This window comes from Chiloscyllium punctatum, chromosome 44 (genome assembly GCF_047496795.1).
Source record: "Chiloscyllium punctatum isolate Juve2018m chromosome 44, sChiPun1.3, whole genome shotgun sequence".
Classification (NCBI taxonomy): Eukaryota; Metazoa; Chordata; class Chondrichthyes; order Orectolobiformes; family Hemiscylliidae; genus Chiloscyllium; species Chiloscyllium punctatum.
In genome coordinates, this window is record NC_092782.1 from 2,117,062 (window position 1) to 2,141,891 (window position 24,830).

At 38.8% G+C, this 24,830-nt stretch overlaps 1 protein-coding gene across 1 annotated transcript in view; it reads left to right on the plus strand.

Annotated features, from left to right (window-relative positions):
* LOC140466589 (uncharacterized) overlaps nucleotides 1–24,830 on the plus strand; it is a 91,336-nt gene that overhangs the window by 37,333 nt on the left and 29,173 nt on the right. Inside the window, exons 17-29 of the mRNA XM_072562042.1 lie at nucleotides 1,164–1,290; nucleotides 2,692–2,938; nucleotides 3,020–3,078; nucleotides 3,192–3,292; nucleotides 4,045–4,190; nucleotides 4,288–4,426; nucleotides 5,045–5,149; nucleotides 5,288–5,479; nucleotides 6,796–7,032; nucleotides 10,284–10,440; nucleotides 10,713–10,838; nucleotides 13,879–14,017; nucleotides 14,751–14,782. Of these exons, the coding sequence (XP_072418143.1) occupies nucleotides 1,164–1,290; nucleotides 2,692–2,938; nucleotides 3,020–3,078; nucleotides 3,192–3,292; nucleotides 4,045–4,190; nucleotides 4,288–4,426; nucleotides 5,045–5,149; nucleotides 5,288–5,479; nucleotides 6,796–7,032; nucleotides 10,284–10,440; nucleotides 10,713–10,838; nucleotides 13,879–14,017; nucleotides 14,751–14,782 (1,807 nt within the window). The remainder of the gene's footprint in view (nucleotides 1–1,163; nucleotides 1,291–2,691; nucleotides 2,939–3,019; nucleotides 3,079–3,191; nucleotides 3,293–4,044; nucleotides 4,191–4,287; nucleotides 4,427–5,044; nucleotides 5,150–5,287; nucleotides 5,480–6,795; nucleotides 7,033–10,283; nucleotides 10,441–10,712; nucleotides 10,839–13,878; nucleotides 14,018–14,750; nucleotides 14,783–24,830) is intronic.

Sequence of the window (24,830 nt, forward strand, 5' to 3'; positions counted from 1 at the left end):
TTATAGCCCCCTCCAACCTGGGCTGCTTGGGACCAAGTCATTCCTGAAATTTGGAATTTTCTGGGAATTAGAATGATATTAATATGCCTAAACAGAAGTGTGTGGAACCAGAAGACAAGATAGATATGAATATTTACCTGAAACATAAAACAGTGACTGCAAAGTATAAAGCTGTAGCATGAATAGTTTTTAACAATCTAAATATTGTATCTTCCAAGTTTTTACATCCAAAGTGTTGTGCTAACATGATGGCATGTTAGGTTGTTTAGATTTTCTCAGACAAATTCCAGGTGACCATGAACATTTGGTTTGGAGAGATCACAATTTACAAACAAGAAATGGGGATGAACAAAATTCTAGAAAAGCTATAAGAGTAGTGCCACTTTTATGTGCTGTCAGTGATATTATCATGTTTCAGAGTGTTTCTCACAAAGCAGTTAAGAATGAATTTGAAATGGTAAGGTGAAGCTGGGAAAAGAAACACCAATCAAAAATATATTTGGGATATCCCGAAAAGAACAGAAGTTCTTGGACAACTGGATACCCAAGGAAGCCAGGAAAACTGAAGATAACTCAGAGATGGATTCTTTGGAACACACAGCAAAGAACACAACAGTACTTTGGTGGATTCATGACCTGAAGGATATTGGTCAATTGAAAGAATGCCAGCCAATCAACTGAACATGGAGTCTGTAGCCATTAAATAGTTAACGGAATCCCAATAAGAATGCTGAAAAACAGTTAATAACTGTTATCAGCAGAACATACAATATTGGGTAGATGCCAATATCTTGGGCTTATCAGTAGAGACAATTGACTTAAAATTATTTTAATGTGGCTTTAGTAGTACTGGGGTCTCAGAAAATAATGAAATGCTGAATAATCAAATGTACGCATTTAATCAAAAACTAAATGTATTGTGTAACACATGTGTTTGCAGTTCACCAGAAGGTATGATCCTTTATCAATATTGGCTTTATATTTTAGATTGCAATTGCCATTGCTCTATGTATTCATTGACTATAGAGTAACTATTGAAGCAACAATGAGTTGCAGTGATTTGTTTATTTAGTCTTCTTATTTATTCATCTAAATCTAGGTTGTTTATCAGTGTGACATATCTGTGATATAAAACACTAACTTTCTTAATTCCATTTTTCTAGATGTGTGTAACTGCTACCTGTGCCTGTGAGAATATCAATGACTGTCTGTGTGCAGGATTGGGAGCGTATGTTCATGAATGTGCTGCATATGGTATTATGGTCAGAAACTGGAAAAAAGGCATTTGCAGTATGTTCTTCCAATGCTTACATTTATTATGAAATTCTTGAATTTTATTGATCTTAAATTTTAGCTGATTAGAAATACGTTGATGAATGTAAAAATATTGCTGCACTTTCTTTATGGCACCTTAGAGGAAACAGTTAACATTTAAAAGTCATTGGCTTTCTTGAAAGCATATTACACTTGGAGAAAGTGAAAATAATGCATGAGCCAATTTAAATATTTAATTTAAAATTAATGTTAGAATTTTCAACTCATGCAATGCTAAATTTAAATAGAAGCCTACTTATACAGTCATAGACTCATACAACACAGAAACAGGCCTTTCAGTCCAATTAGTCCATGTCAATCAGACATCCTGCTCCATAGCCCTCTAAAACCTCATATAACTATCAGATGCTTTTTAAATGTTGCAATTATACCTGCCTCCACCACTTCCTCTGGCAGAAAGTTCCATACATGTACCATCCTCTGTATGAAAAAGTTATTGCTCGGGTCCTTTTTAAATCTTTCCCCTCTCACATTAAACCTACGCCTTCCAGTTTTGGGAAAGGATCTTGGCTATTCACCTTATCCATGCCCCTCATTATTTTATAAACCTCAATGTGGTCACCCCACAGCCTTCAACGCTCCAGGGAAAAAATGCCCCAGCCTACTTAGCCTCTCCCTATAACTCTAACTCTCCAATCCTGACAACATCATTGTCAATCTTTTCTGCATCCTCTTGAGTATAACAACATCCTTCCTATAGCAAAATGTTCAAATTATTTAAACGTACATTTATAATGCTGTCTATCTACAAGGTGTACAATTAAGAAAATAAATATCAGAACTTAATGATCATTCCTTCTAAATTTGATTCATAATGGTTTTGTTACACTACATCTGATTGAAAAACAAATCCTTAAACTCACCAATGTGTGAAAATACTTTAAAAAGCCCCAGGGGAGCATTACTTACATCACATTTTAAGCAGGTTATAAGCATTCTTTATTGAAAGTATGGTCAAAGGTTCACAGTTTTAACAAAAGGTAACAACAGCAAAAGCCTGGAAAAACTCAGCAGTTCCAGCAGCATCTGTGGAGAGAAAGCAGAACTAATGTTTCAAAGGAAGGGTTACTGGACCTGAAACATTAATTCTGAATTCTTTCCACAGATGCTACCAGACCTGCTGAGTTTTTCGAGCAATTTCTGTTTTTTTTTCCAACATCTGCAGTTCTTTGATTTTTTTTTGAACATCAAAATCCTGCTGTGTATAGAGGAATTGCAGTGGAGAACTCTAAAATGCAATATAATGTCTTGGTATTAACAATCATATCCTCATTCAGTCAAATGTTATGACATGCAAAATGCATTATTCTTTTTCAAAGATATTTCATGAATGATTGCTTGTTTATTTGTTTCTAGATAACTCATGCAGTTACTCTCAGGTTTTTGAGAACGACATGAGAACATGTAACCGCACGTGCAGATCATTATCAGAGAATGATTATACCTGTGGTGTTCATGATGTTCCAGTTTATGGATGTGGCTGTCCTGTGGGAAAGTACATGGATGAAAACGGAGCCTGTGTGGACAGGCCTGACTGCTTATGTTATGCAGCAGGGCGGTTTCTGGAGAAAGGGCAGAGTATTAATATGCACGGCCGATCTTGGTAAGTATATTCTCATACTTTTACAAAAATGTAAAAGGTAATTACATGCAAAATCTATTTTAATTATTATTTCACACTCAGCATTTGCCAAGTTGGAAAACTTCATTGCTCTCCAGTAATAACGACTTCCCGTCCTCCAGGTAACTAAGAATTACACAAGCTCTCCCTATACGAAATAGCACATGAATTGAACTCCATAGTGCATTGATGAATGGTCATTTTACAAGCTGTTTTCACATATTGCTTTTTTCAGATTGTCCACAGGGGAAAGTGTTCATTAACTGTAACAGTGAAACTGCTCTTTCTGCTGAAAACTTGTGTGAGCGAACATGTCGAACTCTGAATACACCATGCGTGAGTGACTTCCATCATTCCAAACGTGACTCACATTTGTTTCCATTTGCAGAACACGGAACTGGACAATCACACAAAATGTGTCTAATATTAATAAATTATTTAATGTCCAGAGGGGAATTGAGGATTAATTTTGCTCAATTCCGAAACTCATTTCCTGAATGTTTGGCAGAAGTAGAAACTTTCAGCACATTTAAAAAAGTATACAAGTGCATCACCTCCAGGCGACTGACTGTGTGGAGTTTGCACGTTCTCCCCGTGTCTGCGTGGGTTTCCTCCGGGTGCTCCGGTTTCCTCCCACAGTCCAAAGATGTGCAGGTCAGGTGAATTGGCCATGCTAAATTGCCCATAGTGTTAGGTAAGGGGTAAATGTAGGGGTATGGGTGGGTTGCGCTTCGGCGGGTCAGTGTGGACTTGTTGGGCCGAAGGGCCTGTTTCCACACTGTAATGTAATCTAATCAAAACTATATAACAAATGGAGTAAGTTCCATGATGTCTTTTCTGCCATATAGTTACAATGGGCTGAATAATCGCTTTCTCGTTCTACAGTTGTAGTGCAAGTCGGACATATAACACACTAATGTTGACAAATTTGGCCATTTTGTTCTGATGACCTACGAATTCTAAACGCAATACAGAGGCTTGAAGTTTAAGTCATTTGGGGCCAAACATTTTATAGACAAAGATTTAAGTAGATTTTAAAGACCTCCGTGAAAACACTTTGAAGCTATTTTGGTCTTTTCCACAATTAGAGTCCATGTGTGTCTGGCTGTGTCTGTCCCCCTGGTCTTGTGGAAGATTATGATGGAAGCTGCATTGCTCGTGAAAACTGTTCTTGTTTATTTAGTGGTGAAGTTTACAGTCATGGCAGACAAATTCAAAGAGATTGCAATAAATGGTAAGATTAAACAAATGTTAACCCAAAGCACAATTATATATCAAAATCTATTTGTGTCACTGAATAATGATATTGCACCCTGCTCTTAATATTGCAGCACATGCCAGGCAGGAATGTGGAATTGTACTCACAAGGAATGCCCGAAGACCTGTGAAGTTTATGGCGATGGCCACTATGTAACTTTTGATGGAAAAAGATATGTCTATGATGGAAACTGTGAATATATTTTTGTTGAGGTGTGCATAAACTCAAAATGTTAAAATTGTGCATGATTTTATCACAACAATATAATTGCCACTGGGAAAAAAACCAGCAAAATCAACTCAGTTACTCCAGCAGTATTCACATACTAATCATGTGCATGCAGAAAACAAAAAATACTTTCCTCTTGAAGAGTGTGATGCTGGAAAAGTATAGCAGGTCAGGCAGCATCCAAGGAGCAGGTGAGTCGAGGTTTCAAGCATAAACTCTTCAACAGGAAGCTTGATTCCTGATGAAGACCTCATGCTCGAAACATCGATTCTCCTGCTTCTCAGATGCTGCCTGACCGGCTGTGCTTTTCCAGTACCACACTCTTCGACTCTGATCTCCAACATTTGCAGTCCTCACTTTCTCTTCAAATGCTTCCCTCAGACTAGATTACAGAAAATAATCCATTACATTTGGGGTCTCTTTCAATGGCATCACAGTCCACCTGCAAGCCAGGTAACGGAAAATAGACAATCACTAGTTATACCAGAGTCTTGTGTTTCTTCAAACAGCATTGTGTTGCAGGTTTAATAAATACAAACTGAATAAGTATCATCCAACTTGCGTTGTCTAATCCAATCCTGAATTCATTGTTTTGTTCTCAGGACCAATGTAATCATCGAAAAGGCACATTCCAAATACTCATTGAAAGTGTCCCCTGTTGTGAAAGGGGAATGACTTGTTCAAGAAATATCAGGATTTTATTTGAGGTGATTTGCTTCACTAATTTTAGTTTATCTCTTTCTGTTTTGGAATAAGACTTTAAATACGTGCAACCTGTAGTGACTGCAAACATAAAACCCCCAGACACCTTCTAGAGCATTCTGTTTTCATGTGTATTTGTACAGGGTAAGCAACTCATTCTAACTGATAACCATGTGAAAACAGTTGAGAAGTTTACAAATCAAACCCAGTGCACAAATGAGTTCTATTCTCACCATACTGTTGGGCTGTATTTGATCCTGCAATTTTCTCATGGAATCACCGTGATATGGGACAAAAGCACTAGGTTTTCAATCACACTGGATTCAAGATGGAAAGTAAGTATGTTTGAAAGAAAGTAAGTTTGAAAATCATCATATCCATATTTGTCTCTATTGACCATTAGCAGAAAATATATTGGAGTCATTTCATCAATAAAGAACTGCTTCTGAAGTTTATTTTACATATTTTACAATTACGCATAACATTTTTAGATTAAAATCCCCATACTACTCAACAGGTCCTTTGGCCCAACAAATCCACACCAACCCTCCAAAGAGTAACCCACCCAGACCTATATTTACCCTTGACTAATGCACCTAACACCATGGGCAAGTTAGCCTAACCAATCCACCTAACCTGCACATCTTTGGATTGTGGGAGGAAACCCATACAAAAATGGGGAGAATGTGCAAACTCCACATAGACAGTCACCAAAGGCAGGGATTGAACCCAGGTCCCTGGCACTGTCAGGCTGCAGTGCTAACCACTGAGCCACCATGGTGGAGCACAGTGGAATTTGGAAACAGTTGGAAATCTATGGCCTGCTCAGATACAGTCAATCAAACATCGTTATGTGATCGAAACCCTTATTGTTTAGCAGGGGCACAGAGGAAGTATGGCATTTTATTTAGCATGATTCTCCAGTTTTGTGTAAACTTTTAAAATGGTTGTTTCCGTTTGCAATTAGAGCAGGAGAAAATTCAAATCAATACACTTCAATACGGATATTTCCTGATGAAGGGCTTATGTCCGAAACGTCAATTCTCCTGCTCCTCGGATGCTGCCTGACCTGCTGTGCTTTTGCAGCAACACACTCTCGATCACATACTTCAATATGAGCCAACCAAACTCTTTCCACCCTCAAAACTGTCAGAGGACCTCAGGAAGTTTAATTTATTTACAATCCTCATTTATTTCTAATGAAGATCTACTTCCAACCATAAACTTGCAAATCTGTTATAAGCACAGGCTTTCTCACTAATAACTTGCAAAATAAGAACTGTATACACTGAAAACAAAAAAATGCTGAAGATCACAGCAGGTCAGGCAGCATCCATAGAGAGAAAGCAAGCTAATGTTTCAAGTCAGAGCTCTGATGAAGAGTCATCTAGACTCAAAACATTAGCATGCTCTCTCTCCATGGATGCTGTCTGACCTGCTGTGATCTCCAGCATCTTTTTGTTTTCAGTACAGATTCCAGCATCTACAGTAATTTGCTCTGAAATTGTATAAACTAGTTTTTGTAATTTTTTTGAAGTAAATCTGTGTACAATATTGGATTTTTGCTCTGAAGAAAGCATGCATCTCTTTTCATATGAATCGGATAATGCTACAGGACTTTTGTTTTCCCATGATCCCCTGTTTTTTACAGAACAATGTATGTGGTCTGTGTGGGAACTTCAATGATGATGTTTCAGATGATCTAACTACAAAAGGCAATTCCTTGGTGACCAGTGCAGTGGAATTTGGAAACAGTTGGAAATGTATGGCCTGCTCAGATACAGTCAATCAAACATCACCATGTGATCGAAACCCTTATTGTTTAGCATATGCACAGAGGAAGTGTGGCATAATTAAAACTGTCGAGTTTCAAGCATGCCATAGAAAGGTAACTCTCCTGATGGGATCTACATCATTTGTAATGGACATCGAATACACTGGCAGCTCAAGTAAAGATTCAAACACTTGCATAAAGTTCATTTAAGATTGGCCTTTTCCATGAAGAAATTAAAGCTTGCATCTCTATAATGCTCCATAGAACAGCTTAAATGTTCAACTATTTAATCATTGTTGTAGGGTAGGAAATCACAGTTATGAGTTTAAACACAACAAGATTGCTTCAGTATTTAGAGTGCACTTTAACTTTAGTGGCAAGACCCAAGCCAATTATAATTTCATGCTGAATTTAATAGACCCAACTTAAAAGGTTCACTAGTCCTGATTGGTTACTAGCCCTATTCCAAGTATAAATAGGTGTTCGCAATTTTTATAGAGTTTTATAGAAGTTTAATCAAAACAAGTACAAAAGAACCTGTACTTAATAAAAGGAATAATTTTCAGTTCATTCACTTTGGGAAACCAGTGTGTGACACTTATGGACTAAACACATGTCTCATGTTCTTTTATTTTAAATTTTTTTAATCCCCAGTCTTCCTTATTGTGCTTAGAAACAGGCCTCAGTAATTCTTACTAACCACTACACCCTGTGCACGATCAGAGATATACTGAACTCTAACGTATAGGCAGTTAAGGCTTAATTTTGGATTGCCTAGCTAGTTTATGCTCAATTCCTGATTGGTTTGTTTAAAAGCAATGATCACCTTACTGACATTTTCCTACTCTCTCCTGATACATTCTTTGATACATTCTCTTATGACCATGTGTACCTCTTAGCTTACCAATGCTACAGTTCTTTAGCAAAATAAAATGGCAACAATATGGATTCAATCTGCGTCTGCCTGTGATTATGGCGTGTCACCTCCTAGTTATTAACTATCATCCTAAAACATCTGAAAAGATCAATGCAACTTCAATTCAGAACCTATTTCCAAAATATATATCCATATATACCCCATAGTCCTGGCACACACTCAAACTTACAAAAGTATACTATTTTAAATCATAGTTGTGTTAGAGAGTCATAGACATGTACTGCTTGGAAATAGACCCTTCGGTCCAATTCATCCATGCCAACCAATATTATAAATTAATCTAGTCACATTTGCCAGCACAAGGCCCATATCCCTCTAAACCCTTACTATTCATGTACCCATCCAGATGCCTTTTAAATGTTGTAATTGTACCAGCCTCCACCACTTCCTCTGGCAACTCATTCCAGGGAAAAGCCAGGGAACTATAGATCAGTGAGCCTGACATCAGTGGTGGGCAAGGTGTTGGAGGAAATTGTTTGGGACAGGATTTACATGTATTTGGAAAAGCCAGGATTGATTAGGGATAGTCAACATGGGTTTTGTACCTGGGAAATCATGCCTCACTAACTTGACAGAGTTTTTTGAAGAAGTAATGAAGAGGATTGATGAAGGCAGAGCAGGCTGGTCGTGATCTTTATCGACTTCAGTAAGGCATTTAGTAAGGTTCGTCATGGGAGACTGGTTAGCAAGGTTAGATCACATGGAATACAGGGAGAACTAGCCATTTAGATACATAACTGACTCAAAGGTAGAAGACAAAGGGTGGTGGTGGCAGGTTGTTTTTCAGACTGGAGGCCTGTGATCAGTGGAGTGCCACAAGGATCGGTGCTGGGTCCACTGCTTTTTGTCATTTACATAAATGATTTGGATGTGACAATAGGAGGTATGGTTAGTAAGTATGCAGACAACACCAAAATTGGAGGTGTAGTGGACATTGAAGAAGTTTACCTCAGATTACAACGGGATCTTGTTCAGATGGGCCAATGGTCTGAGGAGTTTAATTTAGATAAATGTGAGGTGCTGCATTTTGGAAAGGTAAATCAGGACTGGACTTATTCATTTAATGGTAAGGACCTGAGGAGTGATGCTGAACAAACAGACCTTGGAGTGCAGGTTCATTGTTCCTTGAAAGGAGAATCTCAGGTAGATAGGATAGTGAAGAATTCTGGATTAGTGGTGCTGGAAGAGCTTAGCAGTTCAGGCAGCATCCAAGGACTTTCAAATCGACGTTTCAGGCAAAAGCCCTTCATCACATTTAGTATGTTGTTTGTCAGAGAATTGAGTATAGGAGTTGGGAGGTCATGTTGTGGCTCTGCAGGACAATGGTCAGGCTACATTTGGAATAGTGCAAGCAATTCTGGTCTCCCTCCGATTGGAAGGATGCTGCGAAACTTGAAAAGGTTCAGAAAAGATTTTTATGAATGCTGCCAGGTTAGAGGGTATGAGCTATAGGGAGAGGCTGAATAGGCTGGGGCTGTTTTCCTTAAAATGTTGGAGACTGAGGGGTGACTTTATAGAGGTTTACAAAATCATGAGGGGCATGGATAGGATAAATAGACAAGATATTTTTCCCTGTGTTGGGGAGTCAAGAACTAAAAGGTATAGGTTTAGGTTAAGGAGGGAAATATTTAATAGGAACTTAAGGGGCAACTTTTACAGACAAAAGGTGGTACATGTATGGAATGTATGGTGCTACCAGAGGAATTACCTTGAATAAAGTTATTTTATCTCAAAATATTCTCATGTGTTAGCCTAAATTCACATTAGCCTAAACCATAAAAGGGTAACAAAACCATGAACCTCTGACTTTCCTTTTGATCTGGGCTGTGTGATTTGTTTCCTAACAAGACTGTTTGATCATTAGCTCAATTAAATATAATAGAATTTAATTCCTTACTTGTTTCATCAGGTCAAAACTGTTCATTATTTCAAAATAGCTTAATACTACAGAAACAAGATGCACTGCCTGTTATTCTGTTTCTCTCCAACGATATACATTCAGGGATAAAGAGTATCTGAAACCATAAAAGAAACTCACCTACTCTTCCTCAAATAATGCATGCAATCATTTAGGTCCACCTGAAAGGAAATAAAGGGTGTCAATATGTCTCATCCAAAACTCTATACAACGTAGCACTTCCCAGGACTGTATCACAGTGTTAGCCCTGCTTATGTACTCAGGCCATTGGAATGGGTTTTGAACACACAATCTTTTCCCTGACAGACCTCAGTACCATCAATGAACCAAGGCCAGCATCATGCAAGCATATCTCTGTTTATTGCAATATCCCTCCCACCTAGCTCAACTACATTAAAAATCCACAGTAGACTTTGGATTTTCTCTCTCCATTCCTGCAAACACTTCAACAATTGTTCTAATTCATCCTTTCTTTCCTGTTTTTATATTAAATTGACATTTATTTATCAGGTTGACCCAACTCCATTCTATGACGCCTGTGTCCAGGAGGCTTGTGCATGTGACTTGGAAGGGAAATATCTGGGTTTCTGTACCGCTGTCGCAGTGTATGCAGAAGCTTGTAATAAAGCTGGCGTTTGTGTTGACTGGAGAACCCCAGAACGATGTCGTAAGTTAAAAAAATCTATTAACTGTGCAATGATGGAAGGCACTTGTTATTTAATTGTATTATCAACGATTGTGTCGAATTCAATATGTTTTATAACAGCAAATGTCTAAGTGATGTTTGAGTCATAAATTATGATTGTTTATGATTTATTTCAACTTATAGTAAGACACAGTGATGACTTTCTTACATGTTTTGATCAGACGTTATATGAATGGCAATTATATTTCAGATTGAATTAATTGCTGCTAATGTATTTCCTTTTTATATTGTAGCTGTGTATTGTGACTACTATAACACACCTGGTGAATGGAGTTGGCACTATCAGCCATGTGGAACATTAACACAAAAAACATGCTCAGAACATAGCGTTGGAAAGAAGTACTCTGCAATTCTTGAAGGTTGTGTTTGAACTCTAGCCTATATTTCCTTCTTTTGGTTAATGGCTATTCTCTATGATATTATCTAAGAGTTTAGACGAAGGGTATTCTTCATTCTTCATTATTCTTCATTCACATTACACAAAGCAATGAGAAAGTCCCTATGAGTTAGCAATCCTTGCTCCAATTGACCTCTGGTAAAGACACTGGTCATTTCTATTGGTGACCCAACTGAAGTCAGTGGATTCGGAGCACAGTCATTTAATTGGCCAGCCCTCAGGAAGTGCTCACCTAATACAGCAGACTGTGAAATTGTAGCATTAATTATGGCATTAATACCCAGGCCAGAAGGACTGTCAGGCACATACACAAAACTTCATGTGGGAACCATCTCAAGGATCTAAACCTCAAATCCAAATTGAATCCCTGAAGTATCCCCCACATTAAATCAATCCGCCAATCTGAAACTTTCACTGAGCACCAGGAATCTTCCAAACTATAGGATTTCTTGTCCCTCTCTTTTCTGCATATTAATTAGATTGGATTCCCTACAGTGTGGAAACAGGCCATTTGGCCCAACAAGTCCATACTGACCATCTGAAGAGTAATCTAACCAGGCTATTCCCCAACATTTACCCCTGACTAATGGACCTAACACAATGGGCAATTTAGCATGGACAATTGACCTGATCTGCACATCTTTGGATTGTGGGAGGGAACCAGAGCACCCGGAGGAAACCCACACAGACGCGAGGAGAATATGCAAACTCCACACAAACAGTGGTCTGAGGTTGGAATTGAACCTGTGTCCCTAGCACTGTGAGGCTGAAAGCAGTATATGTGAGTCAATTAGTTAAGAAGCCTCCTTAAACTCCTATGACTGTCTTTATGCTTTTGCATTTAGCGCTTGATTGATCATATCTGAGGATATTGATATTTGGCACCAAATGTATTCTACATAACTGCTTAGGTATACAAAAAAAGCACACAGTATTTTCAAAATCCTATTCTTTTAAGACCTGATTGTGTAGGAAGCTAAAACCCATCGGTGACAAGAAAGTGATATTTCGCATTTCCTCTACAGAAAGGTATATGGGACTTCAGCTTTGAAAGTTGATTATCCCGGTGTACTTTAAGCTAGGATTTGTACATTTTCTCTGCAACCAAGAAGTAAGGAACTTATGCAGGACTCAATAATACTTCCAATCTGTTTTCCCTTCAAATTAGCAATGCACCAGTAGTTGATTTATTTGAGAACTAAATTTCTCATTTAACGTAAATTAAATACCACCTTGCAGATGTTTAATGCTTTCATGTTTCCAACATTCCCATTTGCAGAGCCTCATAGAGTCATAGAGATGAACAGCATGGAAACAGACCCATCAGTCCAATCCATCCATGTCGACCAGCTATCCCAACCCAATCTAGTCCCAGCTGCCAGCACCCGGCCCATATCCCTCCAAACTCTTCCTATTCATATACCCATCCAAATGCCTTTTGAATGTTGCAATTGTACCAGCCTCCACAACTTCCTCTGGCAGTTCATTCCATACACGTAACACACTCTGCATGAAAAAGTTGCCCCTTAGGTCTTTTTTATATCTTTCACCTCTCACCCTAAACCTATGCCCTCTAGTTCTGGACTCCCTGACCTCAGGGAATAGACTTTGCCTATTTATCTTATCCATATCCCTCATAATTTTGTAAACCCTCTGTAAGGTCACTCCTCAGCCTCCGACGCTCCAGGGAAAACAGCCCTGGCCTGTTCCGCCTCTCCCTATAGCTCAAATCCTCCAACCCTGGCAACATCCTTGTAAATCTTTTCTGAGCCCTTTCAAGTTTCACAACATCTTTCCGATAGGAAGAAGACCAGAATTGCATGCAATATTCCAACAGTGGCCTAACCAATGTCCTGTACAACCACAATATGACCTCCCAACTCCAAAACTCAATACTCTGACCAATAAAGGAAAGCATACCAAATACCTTCTTCACTATCCTATCTACCCGCGAATCCACTTTCTAGGAGCTATGAATCTGCACTCCAAGGTCTCTTTGTTCGGCAACACTCCCTAGGACCTTACCATTAAGTGTATAAATCCTGCTAAGATTTGCTTTCCCAAAATGCAGCTGAGAAACAAATCAAGAATGTTCCTAAAATCACACCTAACATTCTAGTAAACAGCTTATACTATTACTGCAGTTGGTATCAAGCAACACTCCAGGTGCAATTATGCATGCAGCTTGGAAATCTAGCACTTCATCACTGACCTGAATGGCAGATGTCCCTTTTTGAATTTTCTTCAACTGAATCCATACAAAGCAATATGGCCACCGAAAAGGTGAGGGATGAGCAAAACATGATTGTAGCCACGGGCATACTAACATTTCTCATGGAAACCACCTTATTTCTTTATTTGATGTCTCAGAATGCCATAAACCATGCAAGTTAGGATCCCATTAAAGGTGTTTTTCACCATACGAAATAGCACCCTTCCTTGCCAGCATTGTAATCACACAGCAAGCTGGATAATCAAAGAACCATTCAGCTACTATTGGTATCATTTATATTTGATTAGGACAGACATTGTAACCACTATGGTGTGTGACAAAATGCATAAGTTACTTTTATCGAAAAATGCATTCATGCTTAACAATTGTGGAAAAGTTTACTCACTTATTAATCATATATAACTGTCAGTAACCCATATTTCCAAACATCCAGTGCATTCTGCATAATACAAAGTACTTTTTCAAATAATGTAGAAAGAAAGATTTTGTCTTTTAAAAATTGCAAGCAAAATAGTATTTGAGAAAACTTTAAAATCTTTATAATAACATATGTAACAACCAGTAAATGCAGATATAATTCAGATATGAAAGCTGAAAATGGTTGATGTGCAACAGATGAGCCAGCATCTGAAACAGAAAATGGCCAGGTTACTGTTACTTATTTACTTTCAGGTTTTTATCATTAGCAGGTTTTCTTATGGTCATCTTGCATTGGAAAACAGTACAGGCAGTGCATTACACTGATGTTTTTACTTTCTGTTTAATGTAGGTTGTTATGCAAAATGTCCAGAAAATGCTCCTTATCTGGATGAAAACAAAATGAAGTGTGTGAACATGTCTGACTGCACTTGCTATTATAATGGAAAAATACTGGAACCTGGTGAAAAAAGCAATGACTGCAGTAATTGGTATGATGTCCATACAGATATATTTAAGACACATTCTTACTAATCAATACAATATTGAAAATTTAATGAAGTTGATTGGCAGGTAGACAGCTTGTGGAACAATGTAATGTTTAAATAATGCTTGAACTTTATAAAATGAGTAGTCAGGGAAGTATTTCAATAGATTCTCATTACCTTAATAATTTGAACCCAAATCAATTTAAATCCACCCCAGTAGAGTTCCTTGAAACCTTATTAAACATTGGTGATCAGACAGAAATGTCAAGAATCTTAAATATTGTCATATTCTGATTAAAAATATTGTTCCTCTTGGGGTTTCTTTGGGTTTTTTTTAAGAAGTTCAGGCTAGATTGAGATACTATTGTTAAACAACATCTAATAATACACTGTTCGTGATGGTAAGGTGATAGGTCAGCATGCTCCATGCTGTACTGTACCCAATCTCTTAGCAGAACACAAAAGTCACAGTGACATTTGGAGCTCACACCTCCAAAACGTATCTATATTTTCATTAAACTCTATCTTTACACATCAAAATAAATTCTGCACTGCTGTTAAGCAGCAAGGTATTTTTATTCTTTCGATTTTTTTAATGGGAATTTAAAAACACAATTGTGAGGCATTATTTATAACTTTAAACACTTTGCTCAATTGGAATATAGTAAAACAAACTAAAGAAATGCTGTAGTGGAGTCTGAAACTATGATACTTAAACTGTTTTTTTCTGTTACAGTGCCTGCGTTGATGGAAAAATTATCTGTATAGGTAACTGTGTCCTTTATTAAGTCTACAGCAACATTAACACTTGCAATGGCTACAAAATTGGTATAAATTATTGCTACAAATCTTAGTACAATACTTAATGTACTAAAGTGTTTGAAGTTACAATTCTGTTAACATTGTCTGTGGTTTCATCTTGATGGCAAGTTGTGAATGTTATCAAACGTTGTGTGTGTAATTGCTGCTGGCTCATTAGATTTAAACAGCAAACAATTGCATTACAGGAAGTGAAGCAGCCAAATTAATTACTAAATGAACATAATCAACATAGGTACGCAGTTGATTAATGCATTGATAGGTTAGGCAGATAAAGTTAGTTTCTAGTTGCTATGGTTCAACATGTATTGTTAGGCATGCATGTGTATTTTTATCAAACAATAGCATCCACTGACCAGCCTTACAGATAATGTACAGTGGGTATTCCATGGAACTGATACTTACACAGAGACATAATCTTCAGCAAAGAAAAGTAGATGAAATGAGCAATTCCATTTTTCCAAAGCCTTTTTTTTAAAAAAAGTCACTAAACAAACATTGAAAGGAAGTGCATAAATAAACAAGATAACTTAGTCCCCTTTGTGTGTAATGTGCCATGGACATCCATATCTAGAAATTATGATTTCAGATGAGCATGTGACTTAAGATATACAGATTTCACTTTGTCTTGCAATTGGCAATTTCTCCCATTCTTTTCATGGACTAACAAGCACATAACTATTGCAAAAAATAAAATAATCTTCAGGATCAGTAAATTGACATTAGTGTTCATAGTTAAACAACTGCAATCTTATGAATGTAATACTTCCAATTAATGAACAGCATTTAATCAGCTAGAAAGTTATTACAATTTCTAACAATCTTTTAGAAATAATTGTAAAACTAATTTTAGTGCAATTTTTGAGGAACATAGATTCTATAGAAGAAGCTGATTTGTAAGGTTTATTGATTTGGCCCATTATATTGTACCTTCAATGCAAAACTAAATTAAATGTTGATTAGACAATTTCTCGGTGGCACAGTGGTTAGCACTGCTGCCTCACAGCACCATAGAGCCGGGTTCAATTCCAGCCTCAGGCAACTGTCTGTGTGGAGTTTGCACATTCTCCCCGTGTCTGTGTGGGTTTCCTCCCATAGTCCAAAGATATGCAGGTCAGGTGAATTGGCCGTGCTAAATTCCCCGTAGTGTTAGGTAAGGGGTAAATGTAGGGGTATGGGTGGGTTGCGCTTCAGCAGGTCGGTGTGGACTTGTTGGGCCGAAGGGCCTGTTTCCACACTGTAAGTAATCTAATCTATTACTTGTGTAGAAAGGTTCAAATTCTGGCCACCTTAATGAAACAAGTGATTGAACAATTTCAAGTTTATTATCAATGAATTACAGAGTATTATGGCACCAAAGGCAGAAAGGTAAATAATTAACTTTCATTGTCTAATTCTAGAATGATGAAGTTTAGAATTAAATGTGGTGAGCATGTGAGCCCCTCAATACGCAATGAGGAAGACTGGGAATAGACAGTCCATGGAGTTGAGCATTAACTGATCTCAGCAATGTGAACAAACATTAGAATTACTTTTTTTAATATTTTGCATTTGTTTCTTGAATTATTACATATAAATACCACTTGTCACTTCATCTCAGTCAGTAGCACCCAAAATTTAAACACACTTAATGAGTTTCAGGCATAGTCAGGCATATATATGCATATTATACAGCAGGTGTGGCAGCATAGTGGTTATGATTTCCTTGCTTTCTCTGTCCAAAGGCAGATCAAAGCACAGCACCATGACCTCCATCATGAATTGGGCAAAAAGGCAGGTACTGAATTCATCCCAGCCAGAATAGGCATCAAACCCCATGTGTTGCCACCAGTCTGATCTAATCCAGCTGTCTAACCAACAGAGCCATCCACCAAGGAGTCCAAAATAATGTAGCAATAAGCTACATTATTTTATATACATGTTGTAGCATGAAGCTAGGGATAATGATGGTAGAGACTGAAATTCTTTCCATCACATGAACTTCAGAGCTATATTTCTTCCTTTTTGCTGAATGATTGTCACTCTATGCTCATCCTGAGGATTAGATAATTGCGGGTTTCAACTGCACTTCTGTTTTTGCATGCAGCCTTATTGGAGGTTAACTCTTCAGATGAAATATCAAATTGAACACTTGTCTAAATGTTGTACCTGTAAGAGATATCAGGATTACTATTGTAGAAGGTTGATCATTTCATTGAGCTGTTTAGTCCAAACCAACCTAGCAGCTCCTATGAAAAGTGCAGTAAGAATTGCAAATTTACAATAATGAATGGAAAATTGCAGAAGCAAAATCTCACATATTCTCTTTATTGCTTTTTAAAATGAAAAGTCAGTAATATTTTATTTTTATCTTTAAAATTAAATACAACAAAAATAGAGTTGAGAAACACAATAATTATCCATTACCAGCAAATCCAAGTTAATCTCCTTTCTCCTCAAGATAGCATCATGACATATTTCAGAAATATAATGCTTTTTATTTTTTAAGGTACATTTAGAGCATCGAACAAAACTGGCAACTTCAATTTTGTCCAGCATCATCACTATTCATTCATGGGATTTGAGGTTTACTAACTATTTATTGATCATCCATAACCTTTCTTGGGAAGTTATTGTGTAATAGTCATTTCACATAAAAACAGTGTTGATTTCATAACTTGAACTTACAGACAGCAACTTTGCAAGATAAATCTGGATATCAGAAATTCAGGCACAGAAATCAATGCACTGCTCATAACTAACCTTCACAGATGGAAAACCCTGAAGGCTGTAATGAGCCCAATGTTTAATGGCCATTATATCTACCTGCATCAAACCACTTAATATATAAAAACAAATCCATTGACCAATTAAGAAAAGATGCTCAAAAAAGTTACACATTCTCTGAAATGTCAAAGAGCTGAACAGAGTGGTAAGAGTGTGGAATGCCCTACAGTGTAGTTAATTCAGCCACATTAGGGAGATTTAAACAATCCTTGTATAAGCACATGGATGATGATGAGATAGTGTAGGGGGATGAGCTGAGAATAGTTCACAGGTTGGCGCAACATTGAGGGCCAAAGGGCCTGTTCTGCGTTGTATTGTTCTATGTTCTAATAGTTAGTTTAATGTTTATTGTTGGGAAAATGCTAGGATCGATTTTTCAAGGAGGCTTAGAAAATCATTAACCACTGTATAGTAAGGCAGAGACAACATGGTTTTATGAAAGGAAAGTTGTGTTTTAGATAGTTATTAGAGTTCTTTGAAGATGCAACAAGCAGCATGCAGGAGATGCAGTGCACTTGGATTTCGAAAAGACATTTAATAAGATTCCTCATAAAAGGTTACGGCAAAATATCAGAGGTGATGGTATTGATAGTTGGGTTGGGTGGGAAATGGGACTGCAACTAGTGGATAACTACAGAAATCAATACTGAGCTTCAATGACTTGTATTGTAGCTGCATTTGGTGACTATAAGCTTGCTGTGAGGAGGATACAATGAGAGATTGTGAGGGAGTTTTGCAAATATTGATGTAAGCAGGCCAAGTATATTAGATTAGATTGCTTACAGTGTGGAAACAGGCCCTTCGGCCCAACAAGTCTACACCGACCCGCCAAAGCGCAACCAGACCCATTCCGCTAAATTTACCCCTTCACCTAACACTACAGGCAATTTAGCATGGCCAATTCACCTAACCTGCACATTTTTAGATTGTGGGAGGAAACCGGAGCACCCGGAGGAAACCCACGCAGACACGGGGAGAATGTGCAAACTCCACACAGAGAGTCTGAGGCGGGAATTGAATCCGGGTCTCTGGCGCTGTGAGGCAGCAGTGGAAGATGTGAGGAAGTACACAGAAGCTTAATATTTAAATGGAGAGAGGCTTTGGAAAATTATAATGCAGATGGATATGGTTGTTCTTGTACAAGAATCACAAATAATTACCACATCAATGCCCAAGTAATTCAGAAAGTAAATGGAATGTTGGTCTTTATTGCATGAGGGTGGGGGTGGAGTACAAAAGTAGGGAAATCTCAATGAAGCTCTACAGGTAATGGTGAGACTGCATCTGAATTGTATGTACTTACTTTACAGACTGGCAGAAGTATTATAGTGCAGAAAGAGGCAATTTGGCCTATTGTTTCTGCACTCGCTCTCCAAACGAGCATCATCATGACTTGGGGGCATTTCCCCTACCTTTCCCGTGTACCCTTACTTAGTGTCTCTATTTGAATAAATATCCAATGGTCCCTTGAATGCCTTGATTGAACTCACCTCTACCAGATGTCCAGCCAGCACATTTCCTGACCTGAACCACTCCCCTGGAGAAGTTTACCTCCCTTCATATTTGCTTCTATTGCTAGTCACTTTAAATCTGTGCCCTCATATTCTTAATCATTTTACAACGAGGAACCTTTTTTTATGACAAAAAGAGAAATTGCTGGAAAAGCTCAGCAGGTCTAACAGCTTCTGTGGAAATCAGAGTTAACGTTTCAGGTCCAGTGACTCTTCAGTCTGCCAGACCTGCTGAGCTTTTCCAGTAACTTCTCTTTTTGTCATTAAAACTTCTGTCCAAGGAAGCTGCCAGACCTGCTGAGTTTTTCGGCAATTTCTGTTTTTGTATTTGTTTCGATTTCCAGCATCCACAGCTCTTTCAGCTTTTCATTTACCATTTTTTAATATCTACTCAGTCTAAGCACCTCTTAGTTTTTGAAAAACTCCATCAATCTTGCCTTAGCCTTCTTCTCTCTAAGGACAACTGCCCAATCTCTCTAATCTGTCCTTATTCCTGAAGTTTCTCATCTCTGGAAGCATTCTTGTAAGTCTCTCCTACTCTCTCTCCAATGCATTCACATCCTTCCAAAAGTGTGGCAGCCAGAACTTTACACAATGCTTCAGCTGAAGTTGAAAAACATTTTATACAAGTTCAGCACAATCTCCTTGTTCTTGTACTCTATTCTTCCTATTATTAACACAGCAAGTACAGTATCAACTTGATTAATAGCTGTCTCTACCTATCCTGCCACCTTTAATGATATGTGCACATGTGTACCCAAGTCCTTATACATCCATGCCTCCTTTAGATTTGTATCCCTGATGTTACTCTTTATTTTCTATCATTCAGACAAGTTTTTATTTACAGTGTCACTATCCCTTGTATTCAATGACCTATAGCTTTGCTCACACGTCTCTGTGTGGCATTGTATCAAACACCTTCTGGAAATCAATGTACGCCTTACCCTCATTGACTCTTTCTGTTATCTCGTCAGAAGAACAACAGTTCATTACTTAAACATGACATTCCTTTTAGAAATCTACTTACTGAGGGATACACTTATGTGGAAGCAGGTCAGGGAAGGTCCCTTGGCTGGTTCCTGGGATGAAGAGGTTGTCCAATAAAGAATGTTTGGCACTATATTCACTGCAGTGAAGAAGAATGTGAGGCAATCTTCTTCCAGCATTCAAGATTCTGAGTGGATTTGACAGGGTAAATACTGGAAGAATCTTTCCTTCCTTGGAGGAACCTGGAACTAGAGAGGACAGTTTTTAAAAAGCTGTCTGCAATTTTAGACAGAGATGAGGAGGAACTTATTCTCTCAGAGAATCAATAGTCTTTGGAAATGTCTTCCACAGAGAATGGTGAAGGCTGGCTCATTAACTATATTGAAGGCTGAGTTAGATTTTTGATTGACACTGAAGTTAAGGATTATGGGAGACACACAGGATAAGAGCATAAAGGCTGCCAATCAGATCAGCTTTGATCTTATTAAAAAGCAATGTAGGTTCATTAGGCCAAATGTTCTGCTGCTGCTCATACTTTACATGATCAGAAGTTGGAAATTCTGCACTGCATTACTCATCGATCAATTCCCCAAATCTGTCCACCATCGAGAAGTCAAAAAGTGTGGTGCTGGAAAAGCACAGCCGGTCAGGCATCATCCGAGGAGCAGGAGAGTTTATGTTTCGAACATAAGCCCTTCATCAGAAACATTCCTGAAGAAGAGCTTATGCCTGAAACATTGTGCTCCTTGAATGTTGCCTAACCAGCTGTGCTTTTCTAGCACCACTTTTTGACTTTGATCTCCAGCATCTGCAGTCCTCACTTTCTCCCACCATCTATAAGTCACAAGTTTGACATGTGATGGATTCTCTTCACTTGGCTGAATGAGTGCAACAGTCAAGAAACACAATACAATCCAGGACAAAGCCTAGTTGATTGCCAGCAAACCTACCACCTTAGCCATTCACTCTGTCTATCACCAATGCACAGTGGCAGCATTGTGTATTGTATATAGGAATGCAACAAGCCATCAAGGCTCGTCCAACAGCACTTTCTAAACCCACAACGTCTACCAGCTAGAAGGACAAGGGTACAGAAAGACGACCGCCTGAAAACCCTATACTATCCTGACTTGAAATTACATCACTGTTCTTTTCCTGTAACTGAGTCAAAACACTGGAAATCTCTTCCTAAAAATACTATGGGTATACTACCGATCACCAAATAAAAACCAAAAGAAATGTGGATGCTAGAAATCAGAAAGAACAGAAATTGCTGGAAAAGCTCAGCAGTTCTGGCAGCATCAGTGAAGAGAAATCAGATTTAACATGTTTGGTCAAGTGACCCTTCTTCAGAACTGATGATAGCTCGGAAGATGTTGGTTTTTATGCAGAAGATAGGGTGGGGGGAGGAAGAAGGCATTTGGTTTGCTTGCTTTTATTGGTCAGTGCATTGAGTATAGGAGTTGGGACATCAGGTTGCAGATGTCTAGTACATTGGTTCATAAGAACATAAGAACCAGGAGCTGGTGTAGGCCATCTGGTCCTTTGAGCCTGCTCCACCATTCAATAAGATCATGGCTGATCTTTTTGTGGCCTCAGTTCCAGTTATCCGCCTCTCACCGTAACCCTTAATTCCTTCATTGTTCAAAAAAAAATCTGTCATTTATTGAAGCAGCATCAACCACCTGCCTGGGCAAGGAATTCCATAGATTCACAACCCTCTGGGTGAAAATGTTCCTTCTCAACTCAGTCCAAAATCTGCTCCCCTTAATTTTGAGGTTATGCTCTCTTGTCTTAGTTTCACCTGCCAGTGGAAACATCCACTCTACGTCTATCTTATCTATTCCCTTCATTGGTTTACGTTTCTCTAAGATTCCCCCTCATTCTTCTAAATTCCAGTGAATATAATCCCAGTCTACTCAGTCTGTCCTCATAAGCCAACCCCTCACCTCTGAAATCAACCTAGTGAACCTCCTCTTCACCCCCTCCAGTGCCAGTACATCCTTTCTCAAGTAAGGAGACTAAAACACTCCAGGTGTGGCCTCACCAGCATACCATATAGCTGCAACATAACCTCCATGCATTTAAACACAATCTCATTAGCAACTAAGGACACAATTCCATTTGCTTTCCTAATTACCTGTTGTACTTGCAGAACAACCCTCTGTGAGTCATGCACAAAGACACCCAGGTCCCTCTGCAGAGCAGCATGCTGCAACTTCTTACCATTCAAGTAATAGGCCATTTTTACTGATATTCCAACCAAAATGGATGATCTCATTGGAAATCTAGGCACACCTCATCCACCGGCTCCCCATTGTCCAGTGTCCGTAATGTCTTCATAGAATGCCAAAAGACTAGTTAAGCGTCAGAGACCCAGGTTTAATTCCAGCCGCGGGCAGTGGTCTGTGTGGATTTTCTACATTCTCCCCGTGTCTGAGTGGGTTTCCTCCGGGTGCTCCTGTTTCCTCCCGCAATCTAAAGATGTGCAGATTAAGTGACTTGGCCATAGAGTTCAGGGATATGAAGGTTAGCTGTATTAGTCAGGTGTAAATGTAAAGTAATACGGTAGAGGAATGGATTTGGGTAGAATACTCTTCAGAGGGTCAGTGAGGATTTGTTGGGCTGAAGGGCTTGTTTCCACACTGTAAGGATTCTATGAACCCATGCTGCATCTGCCCAATGGGACAATTTCTATCTAGATGCCTTGCTATTCCTTCTTTGATAATTGACTCAAGCAACTTCCCCACTAAAGACGTTAAACCAACCAATCTATAATTCCCCATCTTTCGTCTACTGCCCCTTTTAATCCCAGGTGTCACATTTGCTGTTTTCCAATTCGCTGGTTCTGCCATTTTTGGAGTATTGTATGAAATTCTGGTCACCCTGCTTTAGCAATAAAGTTGTAAAAACAGAAAGGGTTCAGAAAAGATTTACAAGGATGGTTGAAGGATTTGAGCTATAGTGAGAGGCTGAATTGGCTGGGATGTCGGAGACTGAGGGGTGACCTTGTAGATTTTTATAAAATCATGAGGAGCAAAGACAGGGTAAATAGACAATGACTTTACCCCGGGATGGGAGTGTCCAAAACTAGAGGCAGAGGTTTACGGTGAAAGTGGAAAAATATGAAAAGGACCTGAGGGGCAACGTTTTCATGCAGAGGGTGGTGCATGTATGGAATGAGCTGCCAGAGGAAACTGGTACAATTACAGCATTTGAAAGACATCTGGATTTGTATGCAAATAGGAAAGGTTTATGAGCCAAATGCTGGCAAATAGGAACAGATTAGGTTAGGATATCTGGTCGGCAGTTACAATTACATCAGTTAAAATGCTAGCAAATGGGACTAATAAGAATCATTGAGACACAGAGATGCACAGCACGGAAACAAACCCCTCAGTCCAACTCGTCCATGCTGACCAGATATCCTAACCTAATCTGGTCCCATTTGTTAGCATTTAAAAAGTTGTAATTGTCCCAGACTCCACCACTTCCTCTGACAGCTCATTCCATACACGCACCCCCCTCAGAGAATATTGACCCTTCGGTCCCTTTTAAGTCTTTCCCCTCTCACCCTAAACTTATGCCCTCGAGTCCTGGGCTCCCCTACTCCGGGGAAAATATGGGATATCTGGTCAGCATTGGACAAGTTTGACTGAATGGTCTGTTTCCATGCTATATGTCTCTATTATTCTACTACTCTCAACGATAGGTGGGGATAGAGCCCAAAGAGAGAAGGGTAATTGGACAGACAAAGGAATGGGTAACAAACTGGCTAGGAGATTGGATAGTCATTAATGGGGACTGATAATGGTTAACAAGACCTGGTGTGTGGGGAATGGAGTAAAGAATTGGGAGAGCTCAAGCCATAAAGTTGTTAGACTAGATACTGTATTGAGTCCAGATAGCTGCAGAGTTTCCAAATGAAGAATGAGATGCTGTTCTTCCAGCTTGCACTAAGCTTCTCTGGAGCATTATAGCAAGCCTAAGTCTGAGATAATGGTCAGGGTAAAGGGTGGTGTGTTGAAGTGGCAGGTAACTGGAAACTCAGGGTCTTTTTTGAGGTTCTGTGAAGTGGTCACTCAATCTACATTTTGTTTCCCCAACGTTGAGGATACCACATTGTGAGCAGCGAATGCATTAGACTAGATTACAGCAAGTGCAAGGAGAGCACTGCTTCACTGTCTTCCTGATGGCATCTCCAAGATGGACTAGAACAACTCAGGAAGGTGGCCCATCACCAACCACTCAAGAATGATTAGGACTGAGGGACAAATGCTGGCTTGGCTAGCAATCTCCAATCCCTTGAATGAACAAACGTAATTAATAATGTGTTAGTTGACAAAGTGGCCTTGCAAGGAAATAGTGTTACCAGACCTAGAGAATAAAATAACTATTGGCCTGCCTATTCACAATAAAACAAAATACTGATGCACTTTCCTATCCCTGAAAAAACTTTCCGCTGTTTCCGGGTAAAGTCTCCCATGAATGGAGATAAAGACTCTATCCAGGACAAGCAAATGAGGAGTGGCCTGATTCTGTGGACAAATTGGAGATGATTGCAATGGCCTTATAGTCAAATGTGTGGATTGCACAGAGAGTGTGGTGGTTTGAATCTTGAGTTATAAAATAGATTCAATTAACTTTTGTGCAAGGAAAACACCTCTGCAAATAGTTTGGTTTCAGGGTTCTTTGATTCATATGGGCACAGCTCGAAATGAGCTATCACTCCC